Source organism: Schistocerca nitens, chromosome 1, assembly GCF_023898315.1.
Source record: "Schistocerca nitens isolate TAMUIC-IGC-003100 chromosome 1, iqSchNite1.1, whole genome shotgun sequence".
Classification (NCBI taxonomy): Eukaryota; Metazoa; Arthropoda; class Insecta; order Orthoptera; family Acrididae; genus Schistocerca; species Schistocerca nitens.
In genome coordinates this window covers 857,393,990-857,413,737 of record NC_064614.1, presented here as the reverse complement: position 1 = coordinate 857,413,737, position 19,748 = coordinate 857,393,990, and the positions used below count along the sequence as shown (strand labels likewise).

Below are 19,748 nucleotides of genomic sequence, written 5' to 3'. Positions count from 1 at the left end.
AGTCAGCCATTTGAGGGCTTCGTGAATCAAAAGAGGAATGTACAAAATGCACTCAGCAAAGGAACTAGGTAATTTGGGATGCAATTGAAGCTGACACTTGCAACGTATGCCAAATTAAGTCATTTTTTGAGTGTGTTGTCCGCCATGGTAGCTGTTTAGCAGGGAAATTCTGTAGTGTGTGTTGAAGAGACTGATGACATTACCGGGGGGCTCCGTTGGCTTGGAGAACTGCGTTTTGAGTAGCGTGATAAATACTCTATTGTCCGTGCTGTTGAGTGAGTTGTATTTGGGAGTCTAATTGATGTGACTATTAAATTTTTGCAATTTTTGATTGACCCAGCCATGTTAATCAGGTGCTGTGAGTGGCAAACATGTATTCATTAGCTATTGAATATCATAAATATGCAGCCATGATCATCTTCTTTCATTAAATGGATACTGTCATGTTTTATCACTGTATACCGTCTACACACGTCACATTATTATACTATGGTACTGCAAAACTGGTGGTTGGAGGGGCAAGTATAGAAGGTACTCTATCAACATATTCTGCATGTTTCCCCCACTTGTGTTCTCACCATATACCTCATTCATCACAAATCTGAAGTCTCCAGTCCAAAGGACCATGTGTGTCAAGCTATGCCTGGTGCATGTATAAATGATGTATTACAAGGAACTCAGCTGAAAACCACACAATAACTGAAATCATTAGATAGCGCATAGCAATACAGGTTTTATAGCCAGAAATGGAAATTACTTCTTTCAGACAACTTTTTTATGATTGTGAAATCAAGTCAAGAAAATGTTTACAAAGTACTGAAGTGAATTAACAGTATGACAAGGGTCTGGAATTTTGAGTTATTGTCAAATAGATTTTTGCTGTTTATTTACTTGGATTAGCACATTTTTAGATTTAAACAAACTATATAATGAGTGCTAAAATTAACAGAGACATCTTCATTATAATTTTGACACAGTTATTCTAGTTCTTTGGGAAAATAAGAAGTCAACTATTCCTTATATCTGCGCTCAAAAAAATAGATAAACAGTTGAGATTTTTACTTGTGTTACAGTTACTTTTTCTTTTTATAATATTTTAATGAAAAGTCTTTTACTGAAGAATACTTTCCATGTGTCACTGACAGAAGAAGCACACACCTGACAAGTTTACCTAAGTATGACCACAATCTGCGATCTAACACTACAATCAAAAAGAAATTTTACTTTGCATTTTGACATTGCAATACACAATTAACCACATATTTAAGTTTTGTAAAGTGAAATTTTCTATTATCTCTCAGTACATTTATGTAGCCTGAGAAAGATCTCTCTGCAGCACAAGAGGTCAATAGTGCGTGTTTCATTGGCATAATTACTTGTGGTCTCCAGTACAGTCCACCTTTGAACTTTCCCACTGAATAATAGTGGACACTTCTTATCTTCATATCCAGGATCCCTCAAAAGAACATTACTTAATTTAGTGATGCATGTTGTACCCACTGAACCAGATATTTCCTCCAGATAGATCAGCACCTCAGAGACAATGTCTACAGCAACTTTCAGTGGTAGAGATGCGGACTGTAGTTGTTGAATTGCAGAAGGTAGATTTTGGAAGTGAGTTCTTAAAAACACCAAGTATGCAACACTCTTGTTATTCTTAAAGGCTGTCTTGGCTTCAGCAGTGAAAGCTGACTCACTAGAGTTGTATATATCTGCTATCTCTTTGTCATTTTGGTGGTTGTCAGCACAATATAAAGCTGCTCAGAGCCAGGTTCACCTGTGCATAAGTATGGTCTCAGGTGGGAGGGGAATGTTTGGAGCTACTTTCTTAAAGTACTGAATGCTGGTAGTAGCTTTGAGAAATAGTTTCATAACAGAGGAAGTGATACTGTTAAACTCAGGAAAATTATTTCTGGCTTTCTCTGTTAGTTGGTGTAGACTATGGGCAAGGCAGATACAGTGGATCATACTGGGATAGAGTTATGTCAGTGTTGCCCCTGCTTTTAACAGGAAGCAGCAGCAAAAATTTCTCACCCTATTTTTCTCCTGACCTTAAGAAGTGTAAGACATCCCTAAAATTGTGGGCTACAGTACTGTGATTAGTATAATCTTAACTCTTTAAATAGAAGTTGTTGTTGTGGTGGTGGTGGTAGTGGTGGTGGTGGTGGTGGTGGTGGTGGTGGTGGTCTTCAGTCCTGAGACTGGTTTGATGCAGCTCTCCATGCTACCCTATCCTGTGCAAGCTTCTTCATCTCCCAGTACTTAATGCAACCTACATCCTTCTGAATCTGCTTAGTGTATTCATCTCTTAGTCTCCCTCTACGATTTTTACCCTCCACGCTGCCCTCCAATGCTAAATTTGTGATCCCTTGATGCCTCAGAACATGTCCTACCAACCGATCCCTTCTTCTAGTCAAGTTGTGCCACATACTCCTCTTCTCCCCAATTCTATTCAATACTTCCTCATTAGTTATGTGATCTACCCAACTACTGTAGTAGGTGTCGGCTTCATGTCTATCTTGGCCACAATAATGTGTTCACTATGCTGTTTGTATTTTTTTATTCATTATTAAACCTACTCCTGCATTACCCCTATTTGATTGTGTGTTTATAACCCTGTATTCACCTGACCAAAAGTCTTGTTCCTCCTGCCACCGAACTTCACTAAGTCCCACTATATCTAACTTTAACCTATCCATTTCCCTTTTTAAATTTTATAATCTACCTGCCCGGTTAAGGGATGTGACATTCCACGCTCCGATCCTTAGAACTCCAGTTTTCTTTTTCCTTATAACGACGTCCTCTTGAGTAGTCCCCGCCCAGAGATCCGAATGGGGGACTATTTTACCTCCTGAATATTTTACCCAAGAGGACGCCATCATCATTTATCCATACAGTAAAGCTGCATGCCCTCGGGAAAAATTACGGCCGTAGTTTCCCCTTGCTTTCAGCCGTTCGCAGTACCAGCACAGCATGGCCGTTTTGATTAACGTTACAAGGCCAGATCAGTCAATCATCCAGACTGTTGCCCCCGCAACTACTGAAAAGGCTGCCGGCCCTCTTCAGGAACCACACGTTTGTCTGGCCTCTCAACAGATACCCCTCCGTTGTGGTTTCACCTACGGTACGGCCATCTGTATCGCTGAGGCACGCAAGCCTCCCCACCAACGGCAAGGTCCTTGGTTCATGGGGAAGTAAATAAGAGTAGGTGGTGTTAATCTAATTTCCCCACTATGACATTAGCTATAAATCTACCACAACAGACAGTGGTCTTGTCAGCTGAAAGCCAGATATAGTGGTCATCAGTGTTTGTTGTAGTACTCTAGATTAAAGCTGTCCACTGCACTATTTGTCATAAAGGAAATTAATGGTTGAATTTGTTGTTTGTTCTGCTTCCTAGAGACACTTGTAATGTGAGCTGCAGAATCTTCGTGTTGAAGGAAATGTGACTTTTTTTATCAGAGCTTACCGAAAATCAAAGCAGGTGAACAGTAAGAGGGCAGTAACTAAAAAAAATAAGAACTTGTTAATGTAAAATGTCAACTTTAATTGAACCGCATATGCTTGTCAGTAAACTAATGTTTAAATTTCGATTTGAAATCTTAGGGAAGAAGACTAGCTAGAAGATGGTTAGATATAATGAATGATAAAAATAACCTGTGTTCACTTAGTTGTTTATGACAGGCTTGGCAAAAAATTACTCGCTTGTCAATTGTGAAATTGGAGTCTTCCCCCATCCACTGTCTGAAAAGACCAGTTCTTAAATGTTTAGGCATTACAAAATTGCAGTTAAAATCCACTACTTAATGTGAGTCAACATACCATGCAACTTAACTTTGCAATTACAAAAATACATATTCTCAAGTGTGACCAACTTCTTCCTTTAATATGTCTTTTGTCGGGTGACATTTAAGTAAAGGCTGGCTGAATTTGTCCCAATGCAGCTGCATTGGACATGTTCTCAAAGTGACAATGTGGTGACAGTGAATCCTTACACAGTGTTAATGTCTGTGTGGGCTATATTTTTTACTTCCGAACTACAAAAATAAGTTGATTTGTGTGTCACTGATGCAGTAGCATACTCACACATGATCATATTATAAAGACAAACGGCATTGTACCATACACATTCTTGATTTCAGTGCAGTGTATAAATTCAATTATTAACCTAAAATGAGCAAATTCATCTTATTGATTTTCCTTAGTATTAATTCAGAAAACTTATTTAAAAACCTTTTTTTTTTTTTTTTTTCCTTGAAAAAGTCCTCTGTAGTTTCTATTTTTCCTGTGAAAATTCTGTTGAGCACCTTTTAAGCTTTTTAGTATGATACAGTCCTTTTTAGGTTGTTCAAGATTAAAACCTTCAAATTTGGGCCTAGCCTTAACATCAATTCTTAAACCTTCCCATATTAACGGAGTTTCGTGTGATTTATAAGGTATATTATTGGAAAATACACTATTATTGCTTATCTGTTAAATTTAGTTATGTGAACATATAAGAATTTTTTGTTTTGCATTTTAGTTTTAATCTCAGTGCAAAGCAGAAATCATGGGTCTTCTGTCCAAGTAACATGGACAAACAAGCCAGCATAGGCATTGTACTCCCAGTGACAGTTTTGCCTCATATTGATAATTTTTGGGAAGAGAGAGGGAAGATAAGATGAGGAACGGTAAGGGAGAAAGGCAACAACGTTTACAGTTTGATAAGAAACACATTTTCTAACGCAAGTTGTTATTTGATTGCCCTGTTCAGAACAACTGTTTCAAAACTTCATTATCAGAGTAGTCATTTGAGTGAATAAGAATGCTGTGAATGAAAATTTCTTAGACCTTTATAAAGTCATTTTCCTGCAAATTTTTAATGTGCATATGAATTTTTTTATGTGCATATGAATTCTCCACATTTACATCTACATGTGCAAGCCACTGTGAGGTGCATGGCAGAGGGTACATCACATTGTACCAGTTACTAGGGTTTCTTCCTGTTCCATTAATGTACGGAGAGCAGGAAGAATGATTGTTTGAATGCCTCTGTGCATGCAGTAAATGTTCTAATCTCCCTATGTGAGCAATACACAGGAGGTTGTAGTGTATTCCTATCATTTAAAACCAGTTAACTTTATAAATAGACTTTCTCGGGATGGTTTACATCTATCTTCAAGAGTTGTCCAGCTCAGTTTCTTCAGTATCTCTGTGGCTCTCTCCCACACATTAAACAAAAATGTGACCATTCTTGCTGCCCTTTTCTGTATATGTTCAATATCCCCTGTTAGTCCTACTTGGTATGGGTCCCAAACATTTAAGCAACATTCTAGAAACGGCCGTACAAGTCATTTGTAAGCAATCTCCTTTGTAGATTTATCACACTTCCCCAGTATTCTACAAATAAACTTAAGTCTACCACCTGCTTTACCCATGACTGAACCTGTGTGATCATTTCATTCCTACAAAGTGTTACACCCAGCTATGAGTTGGCCAATTCCAACAGTGATTCATTGATATTATAGTCATAGGATACTACATTCTTTTGTTTTGTGAAGTGCAGGATTTATCATTTCTGAACATTTAAAGTCAGTTGACAGTCTTTGCACCACTTTGAAATCTTATCAAGATCTGACTGAATATTTATGCAGCTTCTTTCAGATATTACTACATTATAGATAACTGCATCACCTGCAGAAAGCCTGATTTTTCTATTAATATTGTCTGTAAGGTCATGAATATATGACATGAACAGCAAGAGTCCCAACACATGTCCCTGGGGCACACCCAAAGTTACTTCTACGTTTGACGATGACTCTCCATCCAAAATAACATGCTGCATCCTCCCTACCAAAAAGTCCTTAATCCAGTCACAAATTTCACTTGATACCCCGTATGATCATACTTTTTTTTAATAAGCATAGGTGTGGTACTGAGTCAAATGCTTTTCGGAAATAAAGAAATACAGCATCTACCTGATTGCCTTGATCCGAAGTTTTGAGAGTGTAATGTGAGATAAGTGCAAGCTTGGTTTCACAGGATCAATATTTTCGAAAGCCATGCTGCCTGTCTGGGAGGAGGTCATTCAGTTCAAGATGCTTCATTATATTTGAGCTCAAAATATGTTCGGAGATTCTGTAACAAATCAGTGTCAAGGATATTGGATGATAGTTTTGTGGATCATTTCTACTGCCCTTCTTGTAGACGTATATTACCCCTGTCTTTTTCCAAAGAGTTTTTTTGAGGGATTTACAATACATTATAGTTAAAAGACAGGCTAACTCCGCTGCAAATTCAGTGTAGAATCTGACAGGGATTCCAGTGGGTCCTTGAGCTTTGTCCAATTTTAACGATTTCAGCTGTTTCTCAACACCACTGACACTAATACTTACTTCATTCATCTTTTCAGTGGTATGATGATTAAATTGGGGAAATTCTCATGGGTTTTCCTTTGTAAAGGGGCATTTGAAAACAGAGTTAACCATTTCAGCTTTTGCTTTGCTACACTAAATTTCAGTTCCTGTCTCATTCACTAGGGATTGGACACTAACTTTAGTGCCACCAGCAGCGCAAACACATGATCGGAATTTATTTGGGTTCTTTGAAAGATCACTTGACAATATTCTGCTATGGTAGTCATTGAAGGCATCGTGCATTGCTGTATTGACAGCCAAAGGGCTTTAATTCAGTATCACTCTATCTATAGCTCTATACTTTATTTTACACCTATTATGCAGTAATCTCTGTTTCCTTAGAAGTTACTTTACAGTGACTGTATACAATGGAGGTTCTCTCCCATTATGAAATGTTCTACTGGGTACAAATCAATCTAGGATATGGTCAACTAGTCTTTTAAATGTGAACCAGAGCTTCGAATTCCTCATTGATATATGACATTACTGACTTTTTATCTAGTTTACTGAACATATCTTTTTGCTTGTTTTAGTTGTCCTTTGTACTTTGGTAATCATTGTTTCCACATATCTTTAATTCCGAATATGCAGTCTCTGGATGTGACATTTCCTCTCACTTGTGTCCATACATTTATTATTCAGTTATACTGGCAGTGATAAGGGGCAGCCTCACTACCTTGTGGCCCATATTTCGTGCTGAGCTTCAAAGCTTATTTCAAATAGATACCCCACTTGTACAATCATAGTTGGTCATGACTTCAGTCTGCCCTCGATATGTTGCAAAAAAATACCTATAACATCCAAAATTGTACGGAATGCTTTCTCAGAAAATTACTTTGAAACATTCTTTCACGAGTTCACTTAATGTGTAAATGGTTGCAAAAATATACTTGACCTCTTAGCAGCAAATAATCCTAAGCAAATATGTAGCATCATGCAAGGCTGTTGTCGCAAGAATGAATACCATAGCACTCAAACCCACCAAAAAGAAACACAAAGTACATCTATTTAAAAAAGCAGATAAACACTTACTTGACGGCTTTTCTCAAAGAGTCTCCACTCCTTCTAATCTGACTATGTAAGTGTAGAACAGATGTGGTTTGAATTCAAAAAAATATTTTTGTGGCAATTGAGGGAGATGTACCAAATAAGTTAATTAGTGATAGTGCTGATCCCCTATGGTACACAAAATGGTTCAGAACTCTGTTGCAGAATAAAAAAAGGCATTCCAAATTTAAAAGAATGCACAATTCCCAAGATTGGCGAAGTTTTACAGAAATTTGAAATTGAGCGTGAACTTCAATGTGAGATGCTTTAATAGTGTCCACAACAATACTCTGGCTTGAAATGTGGCAGAAAACCCAGAACTTCTGTTCATACGTAAAGTACACTGGTGGCAAGACGCAATCAGTACCTTCGCTGTACAATAACAGTGGTATCACTGATGGCACTGCCACTAAAGCACTTGTGAAACTCCTTATCAAAGAAGACTAAGTAAATATTTCAGAATTCAAATCTAGAACAATTGCCAATGTGAGTACCTTTGAAGTAGATATGCTCAGTGTGGCTAAGCAGCTTAAATCACTTAATGAAGGTAAGGCCTCCAGGCTAGATTGTATACCAGTCAGGTTTCTTTCAGAATATGCTGGTACAATAGCTCCATACGTAGCTGTCATATACAACCACCTGGTTGTCAAAAGATCCATACCTAAAGACAAGAAAGTTGCACAAGTTGTGCCAATAACCAAGAAAGGAAATAGGAGTAATCTGTTGAATTTTGACCCATATCATTAACGTTGATTTGCAATAGGATTTTGGAACATATACCATGTTCAAACATTATGAATTACATTGAAGAAAATGATTTATTGGCAACACGGATTCAGAAAATATTGTTTTTCTAACATACGACTAGTTCTTTATTCTCTTGTAGTAGTGAGTGCTGTCAATAGGGGATGTCAGATTGATTTCGTATTTTTAGATTTCTAGAATTCTTTTGGCACTGTTCCTCACAAGCATCTTCTAATCAAATTGCGCACCTATGGAGTATCGCCCCAGTTGTGCAACTGGACTCGTGAGTTTGTGTAAGAAAGGTCACAGCTTATAGTAATTGATGGAAAGTCATTGAGTAAAACAAAAGTAATATCTGGCATTTCCCAAGGGTGTGTTGTAGGCCCTCTGCTGTTCCTGATCTACATAAACAACATAGGAGACAATCTGAGCAGCCCTCTTAGATTGTTTGCAGAAGATGCTGTCATTTACCATCTTGTAAAGTCACCTTATAATCAAAAGAAACTATGAAATGATTTAGACAAGATGTCTGTATGGTGGTGTGAAAAATTGAAATTGGCTACGTAATAAAAACTGTCAAGTCATCCAGATGAGTACTAAAAGAAACCTACTAAATTTTGGTTATATGATAAATAACACAAATCTAAAGGCTGTAAATTCAACTAAATACACAGGGATTACAATTACGAGTACTTAAATTGGAATGATCACATAGATAATGTTGTGTGGAAAGCAAACCAAAGACTGCGATGTATTGACAGAACACTTAGAAAGTGCAACAAGCCTACTAAAGAGACTGCTGACCCTACACTTGTCACCATTTTCTGGAGTACTGCTTTGTGGTGTGGTATCTGTGTCAGATGGGACTGATAGAGGACATCAAAAAATTTCAAAGAAGGCAGCTTGTTTTGTATTATCATGAAACAGGGGAGAGACTACCATGGGCATGAGACGTGGATTGGGGTGGCAGTCGTTAAAACAAAGGCATTTTTCGTTGCAGCAGGATCTTGTCATGAAATTTCAGTCACCAACTTTCTCCTCCGGTTGTGAAAATATACATAGGGAGAAATGATGATCATGATAAAATAAGAGAAATCAGAGCGCACACAGAGAGATTTATGTGCTTGTTCTTTCCACACACTTTTCAATAGTGCAGAGGTAGAGAAATATCTTTGATGGTGGTTTGATGAACCCTCTGCTAGGCAATTAATTGTGAATTGCTGAGTAATCATGTAGATGTTTATATTAATTGTGAAGTTGCTTGTGGTGCCAGAGCATCTCCATTTTTGTGTAGCAGCTCAAAACTTAAAATAGTTTTCTCTTCTAGCCATAATGCAATTTCTTCTTCTTTTGTATTTGAATTAGGAATTTTCTCTTTTTTTAATGATAACTAGCATTATTGACAGCACACTCACTACTCCCTTCTAAACTATGTCATAAATCCAAAAATTAATGTTTATACACACCACTTTTTATCTCTCCATGATAAATGCTCTCTTTGCTTGATGTAAATATTAGTTTCCACTTTTGATAAAGCCATATTCAGATGATTCTGCTGGACAGACAGTAAGTTTTGTTTCCCTTGCCATTGACTGTTTTAAACCACCATTGTCCTGGGAATTCTAACAGCTTTGTTTCCTGGCATGATTTTGATTGAGCCAGGGGTCGTCCAGATAAATAATAGGATGATGATGGTTTTCTTTTCTGCTGTTGTGCATATTTCTTAGAAAAGTTTCCCTAGCTGCTACAATATTGGATCTCTCCATCAAAATGCATCTTCTATCATAGCATTTTCTGTACCTGAATCCCAAAGATTTCAGAATTCTTCCACTCCCCAGTGAAAGCATTCTTATTGGTTAAAACATGTGCTACCTTTAACTTCGAGGGTTAGTCAGCTCAGTTGTGAAATTCCAATACAATATGATGAACAAAGCCATTCAGGAAACTTTCCAAATCTATGACATTTACTTTTTCTCTAAAATTTTTCTTCAGGTATTAAATGTTCATTATTGACCACACATTTCGGTTCCCTGTGCATCTTCACACACACAGTCTATGTACTGTTCAGAGTGAAATACAAGACACTTTTGCTGTTGAAGTGCGAAGTGTGTATGCCAAAAAGATTTTCTCTCTTCTGGCATTGTAGCATAAAATACGTGGTTTAGTACCTCTGTGACAAACTCGGAGGAACAATAGTTGTAATTAAGAGGGTATCTTTCTGTTGAGTAACCAGTATGTTTTGATGTGTTGAGCTTCACTTATTCCTGTTTAAAAGATACTATGGTGTCAGTTAGACAATAGAAAATTACAGGAGTAATAAAGCTGAAAATTATAATAAAATACATGTTTTTTGTACATTTTTCGTATGCTGATACTGTTAAATATACAGTTTTCGGTTAAGTGGTATTTCAGATGTTTGTATTTTACTTAAATTGTAAAGTTCATATAACATTACTTGTGTGAGAATTAGTGTGGTTCTGAGAATATGTAACTATCTTTTCAGTATGCATGTCAGAGCAACCTCCCAAATACTGTTCGGATCCTTGTACAGATTGGTTATGCAAATGTACAGGTTCGGAATACGGAAACAGGTATGTGGGTGAATAATACGTTTATGTAAATAAATTTTAAAATTTCTATTCTGCTTCATTCTGCTAATTCTGACTGATGAATGTAGGCTGGGTTCCTCTCCATGAAGCAGCAAGCCGTGGTCACAAGGAAGTGGTTCAAGTCTTGCTTTCCCTTAATGCACCTCTCAGACCGAGAACCTTAGCAAATGACACTCCTGCTGATCTAGCTAGAAGGAACAATCATATTGAATGTGCAAAGATATTGTGTAAGTATGTTAGTTTCTTGTGCAATCTCTGGCTTGAAATCACTTTTAATTTCCTACCGTGTAGTGATTTTATTTTCTTCATGTACAGTGAACTATAAGTGTCCTTTGCCTAAGACACAAAAGAAAGAGTGGTACCATGGCACATTAGATCGAAGTGAAGCAGTTGCTCTTTTGAAAGAGTATGGTAACAAGGATGGCACTTTCCTGGTACGATACAGTGATCGTAATGGTGGAATGTACGTTCTGACTACAGTTCATGCTGGACATCCATATCACTTTCAGATTCAGATAAAGGTTTGTTTAACATGAAGAAATTATCAATTTTATTGGTGATTTTATATCTTTGATTTAATTAATGTAAAATACATTATTTTTCATCCAGGGATCTTATTGTTTCATTGATGATGGCCCATATTTGGACTCTCTGGAACATGTAATAGAGCACTACAGCACTATGTCAGATGGTCTACCTACAACACTACAGATTCCTGTTCCTCCAAAACCAAAACCGCCAGTACCTGAAATGCCAGCAAATTTTTTGGCACTGAATGGGGTTAGTCACATTTGTATGAAACTTTTATTGCTTTCTGTAGAACAACACTGTTTCATAACTGTTATTTGTGAAAAATCATTTACTTCACATTTCAGTCTGCCACTATGCCATGCCGGAAACTGTTGAAGAGGTCTCCAAACAGGAGTCACAAAGTATCACCAGTGTCAAGTGCTGCAGCATCACCTGTAAACAGTAGGCGCGGCTCTCTCAATTCTGTGCTGCCCAGTTGCAATGACATACAGTCTCCTTCAATTGAAACAAACCATTGTCTTGATTTGTTACACTTAAGATCAATGAAAGGTCCCGAGCCGCGGCAGCAAGGTAAGTAATTTGCCATAATTAACTTATTGCAGTGGTTCAGTCCAATGAATGAACATAATTTAACAATGTAAAATCTGGGATGGAATAATTACAATTCACAGCCTGTGCCATCTGGATCCTTCCTACAAGCACCAGCTTTTCTGAACTGCAGATGGGAACTCTCCCTGCAATACATCCTACGTTACTGTAATTGCCATGGCCTCAGCCTTCGTTACCCTTTGTCCTTCACACACCTAACCCCTTGCCTGTTCCCACTCTAGCACTATACAGCCTTCTATTCAATGAGCACACCCACAGTCTTTTTACTTTGCTCCTTTTCCGCCTGTTCCCTGCTCTCCATCTTACCTCCCGACTGCATGTAACTACCTTACCCTCTCTCTACCTCATCCCTGTAAGTTCCCACAAACAGCACTTCACTGTCCTCCACCCACACCCTGTTCTCCCTCCCTCTCCTGACCTGAGCCTCCTCCATACACAATCACACCCAGATTGTGTGTGTGAGCTGCATTTTTATTTTATTTTTAATGGTACATGTCAAGTTCCGTAGGACCAAATTGAGGAGCAAACCCCCAAGGTCATGGAACATGTCAGTACATGAAATTACAACATAAAAGAACCAATAAACATAAAATGTTTATGAACCCGAAAAAAGTCAATCCATAAGTTTAAGTAAACACAATCAACAATACAACAAGAATCAGCTTAATTTTTCAAGGAACTCCTCGACAGAATAGAACGAGGGACCCACAAGGAAACTCTTCAGTTTCAATTTGAATGCGCGTGGATTACTGCTAAAACTTTTGAATTCGAACGGTAGCTTATTGAAAATGGATGCAGCAGTATTCTGCATACCTTTCTGCACAAGAGTTAAGGAAGTCTGATCCAAATGCAGGTTTGATTTCTTTTGGGTATTAACTGAGCGAAAGCTGCTTGTTATTGGGAATAATCTGATATTGTTAACAAGAAATGACAGTAAGGAATATATATATATATATATATATATGTGTGTGTGTGTGTGTGTGTGTGTGTGTGTGTGTGAGTGTATACCCGTCCTTTTTTCCCCCTAAGGTAAGTCTTTCCGCTCCCGGGATTGGAATGACTCCTTATCCTCTCCCTTAAAACCCACATCCTTTCGTCTTTCCCTCTCCTTCCCCTCTTTCCTGATGAGGCAACAGTTTGTTGCGAAAGCTTGAATTTTGTGTGTATATTTGTGTTTGTTTGTGTGTCTATCGACCTGCCAGCACTTTTGTTTGGTAAGTCTCATCATCTTTCTTTTTAGATATATTTTTCCACGTGGAATGTTTCCCTCTGTTATATATATATATATATATATATATTCCCATTCTACAAAATTAAAATGTCGGGTTTTGTTGAATTGTGTGTTAGAAACTGTAAAAACTGAGTCTTACTGTGATTTAACGTTAGTTTATTTTCTACAAGCCATGAACTGAGGTCATGAACTGCTCTATTTGAAAGCGGGCCAATGTTGCACACAACATCCTTTACTGCCAAGCTAGTGTCATCAGCAAACAGAAATATTTTAGAGTTACCCGTAATACTAGAGGGCATATCATTTATATAAATAATTAACAGGAGTGGCCCCAAGCACTGATCTCTGCCCCCCTCCCCCAACTTGTCTGTATCCCACTCAGATCCCACATCACAGCCATTCTCAATATTGTGAATAATGACCTTTTGCTGTGTGTTGCTAAAGTAAGAGGTGAACCAATTGTGAGCTACTCCCCATATTCCGTAATGGTCCTACTTCTGGAACAATATTTTGTGATCAACACAATCAAACACCTTAATTAAATCAAAAAATATGCCTAGTGTTTGAAACCTTTTGTTTAACCTATCCAGTACCTCACAGAGAAAGGAGAATGCAGCATTTTCAGTTCTTAAACAACTTCTAAAGCTGAACTGTCATTTGATAGCAAATCGTGTGATAAAAAATGATTAATTATCCTTACATACACAGCCTTTTCAATAACTTTAGCAAACACTCATGGCATAGAAATAGGTCTAAAATTGTCTACATTATCCCTGTCTCCCTTTTTATAAAGCAACTTTACGACTGAGTACTTTTAATCGTTCAGGAAACTGACCATTCCTAAAGGAAAAATGACAAATATGGCTAAATACAGGGCTAACATGTGCAGCATAGTATTTTAATATTCTGATAGGCACTCCATCATATCCATGAGAGTTCTTAGTCTTCAGTGATTAAATTATTGACTCAATCTCTCCCTTGTCTGTACCACAGAAGAGTATTTCAGACATCAATCTCAGAAAGGCATTTGCCAAGAAAGTTATATGATTCCCTGTAGAAACTGAATTTTTATTTAATTCACCAGCAATGCTCAGAAAATGAGTGTTAAATACTGCACATATAACTGATTTATCAGTAACAGAAATATTTTTGCTACAAACTGACTTTATATCGTCGACCTTGTGCTGCTGACCAGACATTTCCTTCACAATTGACCATATGGTTTTAATTTTATCCTGTCAGTTAGCTATTTTATTGTACCACATACTCTTTGCCTCCCTAATAACATTTTTAAGCACCTTGATTATGACTACTTCTAACATTTTGCGTTTGAATGAGTGTGTGTGTGTGTGTGTGTGTGTGTGCGTGTGTGTGTGTGTGTGTGTTATCAGAAGAAGGCCTTCTGCCTAAAAGCTTATATGTTGAGTAATTTTTTGTTGTGCCCATCTGTGACTCAACATCTCTGCGGTATGGTATGTAGCAGTCTGTCCTTTCCATAATAGTGTCAGTATACTTAATTTGGAATATTAACCAGTATTTTACATTTGTAACTTGTGGGATTATCAACAGGTAATTCCTCAAATTTGTTGCATGATTGCTCTTCAGAAAGATGTACGTTACTTGCAGCATTAAAGATGATTATTTTCTTTCTGATGCTTAATTTCTTTACTTAATACACACAGGACATGAGTTTGTTCTATTACTTAAATAAATGACAGCTTGAATTTATAACATCTATTCCTTTATAGCCAAATAAGTCTGAAGATGTGGAAATACTTCATGTTGCAAATTCCTCATCATTTCCTGCTTTTAAGTTAAATTTGAATATCCACTTATATGTATAGTGGATTTTTATTTATTACCAACTGTGAGCAAGCTGTAGGAAACATATTAAGATGCATAAGAAATCACAGAAAAGAGAAAATCTCATGCACATTTTTAGTGACTTTCACATCATTATATGTGCTAGTGCTTCTGTATTTACTTTCTTTATTTGGGAAAAGTAGATGGGGCAACAGAACTAGCTAAGTGGTGATGTGCAATTTTGAGGTGGCAGAAAGCTAAGAGGAAACATGACATATCAACTAGCAGATTGATTAGACGCATTAGTGCTTTACCAGGCATGGCTATGTTTGAGGTGGATGTAATAGCCTTCCTACCTAGCTCACCAAGTCGGTTGAGGGAGATTTGTTGTTGTTGTTGTTGTTGTTGTTGTTGTTGTGTTGTTGACTTCAGTCCAGAGACTGGTTTGATGCAGCTCTCCACGCCACTCTATCCTGTGCAAGCTTCTTCATCTCACAGTACCTACTGCAACCTACATCCTTCTGAATCTGCTTACTGTATTCATCTCTTGGTCTCCCTCTCCGATTTTTACCCTCCATGCTGCCCTCCAATACTCAGTTGGTGGTACCTTGATGCCTCAGAACATGTCCTACCAACCGATCCCTTCCTCTAGTCAAGTTGTGCCACAAACTTCTCTTCTCCTCAATTCTGTACAATACCTCCTCATTAGTTACGTGATCTACCTATCTAATCTTCAGCATTCTTCTGTAGCACCACATTTCTAAAGCTTCTATTCTCTTCTTGTCCAAACTATTTATTGTCCATATTTCACTTGCATACATGGCTACACTCCATACAAATACTTTCGGAAACAACTTTCTGACACTTAAATCTATACTCGATGTTAACAAATTTCTCTTCTTCAGAAACGCTTTCCTTGCCATTGTCAGTCTACATTTTATATCCTATCTACTTCGACCGTCATCAATTTTTTGCTCCCCAAATAGCAAAGCACATTTACTATTTTCAGTGTCTCATTTCCTAAACGAATTCCCTCAGCATCACGCAACTGAATTCGACTATATTCCATTATCCTCGTTTTGCTTTTGTTGATGTTCATCTTATATCCTCCTTTCAAGACACTCTCCATTCCGTTCAGCTACTCTTCCATGTCCTTTGCTGTCTCTAATAGAATTACAATGTCATCGGTAAACCTCAAAGTTTTACTTCTTCTCCATGGATTTTAATTCCTACTCCAAATTTTTCTTTTGTTTCCTTTACTGCATCCTCAATATACAGATTGAATAACATCGGGGATAGGCTGCAACCCTGTCTCACTCCCTTCCCAACCACTGCTTCCCTTTTATGTCCCTCGACCCTTATAACTACCATCTGGTTTCTGTACAAATTGTAAATAGCCTTTCACTCCCTGTATTTTACCCCTGCCACATTCAGAATTTGAAAGACAGTATTCCAGTCAACATTGTCAAAAGCTTTCTCTAAGTCTACAAATGCTAGGAAAGTAGGTTTACCTTTCCTTAATCTATCTTCTAAAATAAGTCGTAGGGTCAGTATTGCCTCACGTTTTCCAACATTTCCATGGAATCCAAACTGATCTTCCCGAGGTTGGCTTCTCCAGTTTTTCCATTCAACTGTAAAGAATTCGTTTTAGTATTTTGCACCCGTGACTTATTAAACTGATAGTTCGGTAATTTTCACATCTGTCAACACCTGCTTTCATTGGGATTTGAATTATTACATTCTTGTTGAAGTCTGAGGGTATTTCGCCTGTCTCATACATCTTGCTCACCAGATGGTAGAGTTTTGTCAGGACTGGCTCTCCCAAGGCTGTCAGTAGTTCTAATGGAATGTTGTCTACTCCCGGGGCCTTGTTTCGACTCAGGTCTTTCAGTGCTCTGTCAAACTCTTCACGCAGTACCTTATCTCCCATTTCATCTTCATCTACATCCTCTTCCATTTCCTTAGTATTCCCCTCAAGTACGTTGGCCTTGTGTAGACCCTCCATATACTCCTTCCACCTTTCTGCTTTTCGTTCTTTGCTTAGAACTGGGTTTCCATCTGAGCTCTTGATATTCATAAAATTGGTTCTCTTTTCTCCAAAGGTCTCTTTAATTTTCCTGTAGGCAGTATCTGTCTTACCCCAAGTGATATACGCCTCTACATCCTTAACATTTGTCCTCTAGCCATCCCTGCTTATCCCCTTTGTACTTCGTGTTGATCTCATTTTTGAGACATTTGTATTCCCTTTTGCTCTCTTCATTTACTGCATTTTTATATTTTCTCCTTTCATCAATTAAAGTCAATATATCTTCTGTTACCCAAGGACTTCTACTAGCCCTCATCTTTTTACCTACTTGATTCTCTGCTGCCTTCACTATTTCATCCCTCAAAGCTACCCATTCTTCTTCTACTGTATTTCTTTCCCCCATTCCTGTGAATTGTTCCCTTATGGTCTCCCTGAAACTCTGTACAACCTCTGGTTCTTTCAGTTTATCCAGGTCCCATCTCCTTAAATTCCCACCTTTTTGCAGTTTCTTCAGTTTTAATCTATAGGTCATAACCAATAGATTGTGGTCAGAGTCCACATCTGCCCCTGGAAATGTCCTACAATTTAAAACCTGGTTCCGAACTCTCTGTCTTACCATTATAGAATCTATCTGAAACCAGTGTCTCCAGGCCTCTCCCATGTATACAACCTTCTTTTGTGATTTTTAAACCAAGTGTTAGCTATATAATTAAGTTATGCTCTGTGCAAAATTCTACCAGGCGGCTTCCTCTTTCATTTCTTAGCCCGTTTCCATATTCACCTACTACGTTTCCTTCTCTTCCTTTTCCTACTATTGAATTCCAGTCACCCATGAGTACCAGATTTTTATGTCCCTTCACTATCTGGACAATTTCTTTTACCTCGTCAAACATTTCATCAGTCTCTTCGTCATCTGCAGAGCTTGTTGGCATATAAACTTGTACTACTGTGGTAGGTGTGGGCTTTGCATCTATCTTGGCCACAATAATGTGTTCACTGTGCTGTTTGTAGTAGCTTACCTGCACTCCTATTTTTTTATCGTTATTAAGCCTACTCCTGTGTTACCCCTATTTGATTTTGTATTTATAACCCCTGTATTCACGTGACCAGAAGTCTTGTTCCTCCTGCCACCGAACTTCACTAATTCCCACTATATCTAACTTAAATTTTCTAACCTACCTGCCCGATTAAGGTATCTGACATTCCAAGCTCCACGTAGAATGCCAGTTTTCTTTCTCCTGATAATGACGTCCTCCTGAGTAGTCCCCGCCCGGAGATCGAATGGTGGGACTATTTTACCTCTGGAATATTTTACCCAAGAGGATGCCATCATCATTTAACCTCACAGTAAAGCTGCATGTCCTCGGGAAAAATTACAGCTGTAGTTTCCCCTTGCTTTCAGCCGTTCGCAGTACCAGCACAGCAAGGCTGTTTTGGTTGGTGTTACAAGGCCAGATTGGTCAATCGTCCAGACTGTTGCCCCTGCAACTACTGAAAAAGCTGCTGCTTCTCTTCAGGAACCACACATTTGTCTGGCCTCTCAACAGATACCCCTCCATTTTGATTGCACTTATAGTACAGCTATCTGTATCACTGAGGCATGCAAGCCTCCCCACCAACGGCAAGGTCCATGGTTCATGGGAGGGGGTTTGAGTGAGATATGCACTTTATATAAACAAAGTTGTATCAAAGATTAAAATCAAATTGAATGCCAGTTGACATGTGAACCCACACCTTTGGATAACTGTGTGGTTTTGTAATCACGTAAGGGTCTGAAAATGTAGACTTTATTTCTGACAAAATTAGCATCTATTTTTGTCAAAATTAGCATGAAAAAGAGAGGGGGGGGGGGGGGGGTAATTCGACATACAAAAGTAATAAGTTGCCTCGTTACATGTCTGAAGACGAAGTCTTTGAGCTTTTAAACTAATTGTAAAAAAAAGTGTTTTGTGATAAAATAATAATAAAAGAAAATAAATAGTGTTTATTCTCTACAATGATAGTTCATAACTGGAATGTTTGCTTTTGCAGAAATTTCAACCCCCCCCCCCTCGTCCCCCTCCTCCTCTAAATGGTCTCGGCTTGTTTTTATCTTTTAGCTCTATTAAAGCTTTCAACATAGAAATAGTAGCATTTTCCCAGCAGTGAACAGAGACTTTTCTTATTTAAAGTGTTCCTTGACATTATTTTCTTTTTCCTTCTCAGTTCAATAATACAAAACTGCAAAATATTGGTTTTGAATTTGTAACATATAAGCCCTTACAAGTATATTGCTGACTCCTTCTGTGGGCATTCATAGCCATAAGACCCACATTTGTACATGCTACAGACAGAAATGACTAGATACGTATAGTAGAACTGAAAATACCTCTTTTTGCATGTTAGAGGAAGACTATCGGTGTGATCAAAATATGTAGACCAGTTTTGTTTACCTGTCACTGTAGTGTGGAAACTATAATATGGCCGCTGGCTTTCTCTGTAAACAAAATAGAACTATGACTGCTAGAATGGAGAGGAGTGGTGCAGGGAAATAAGCCCCGCTTGCGTCTCACAGGGGAGCCATCCTACACCTGCCTTCTGTGTTTATGCGGAAGCAGAATTGACACATGGTCCTAACGATCGCTGATACCTCCTGGTGTCGTGAGCCGTAATCAGACTCTGTGAGGAATGAGGTTTAGAATCTTCACTAATTTCAAAATGAGAACAGAAAATATTGAGCTGCATACTGCGAGTAAACAGAGCATTCAGTAATG

General features: G+C 38.0%; 1 protein-coding gene across 2 annotated transcripts in view; it reads left to right on the top strand.

Moving 5' to 3' along the window:
- Positions 1 to 19,748, top strand: part of LOC126263411 (tyrosine-protein kinase Shark) — a 159,720-nt gene that overhangs the window by 48,327 nt on the left and 91,645 nt on the right. For both annotated transcript variants that reach the window (XM_049960507.1, XM_049960515.1), the window contains exons 6-10: positions 10,690 to 10,777; positions 10,864 to 11,022; positions 11,111 to 11,316; positions 11,405 to 11,575; positions 11,671 to 11,896. In XM_049960507.1, coding sequence (XP_049816464.1) covers positions 10,690 to 10,777; positions 10,864 to 11,022; positions 11,111 to 11,316; positions 11,405 to 11,575; positions 11,671 to 11,896 — 850 coding nt within the window. The remainder of the gene's footprint in view (positions 1 to 10,689; positions 10,778 to 10,863; positions 11,023 to 11,110; positions 11,317 to 11,404; positions 11,576 to 11,670; positions 11,897 to 19,748) is intronic.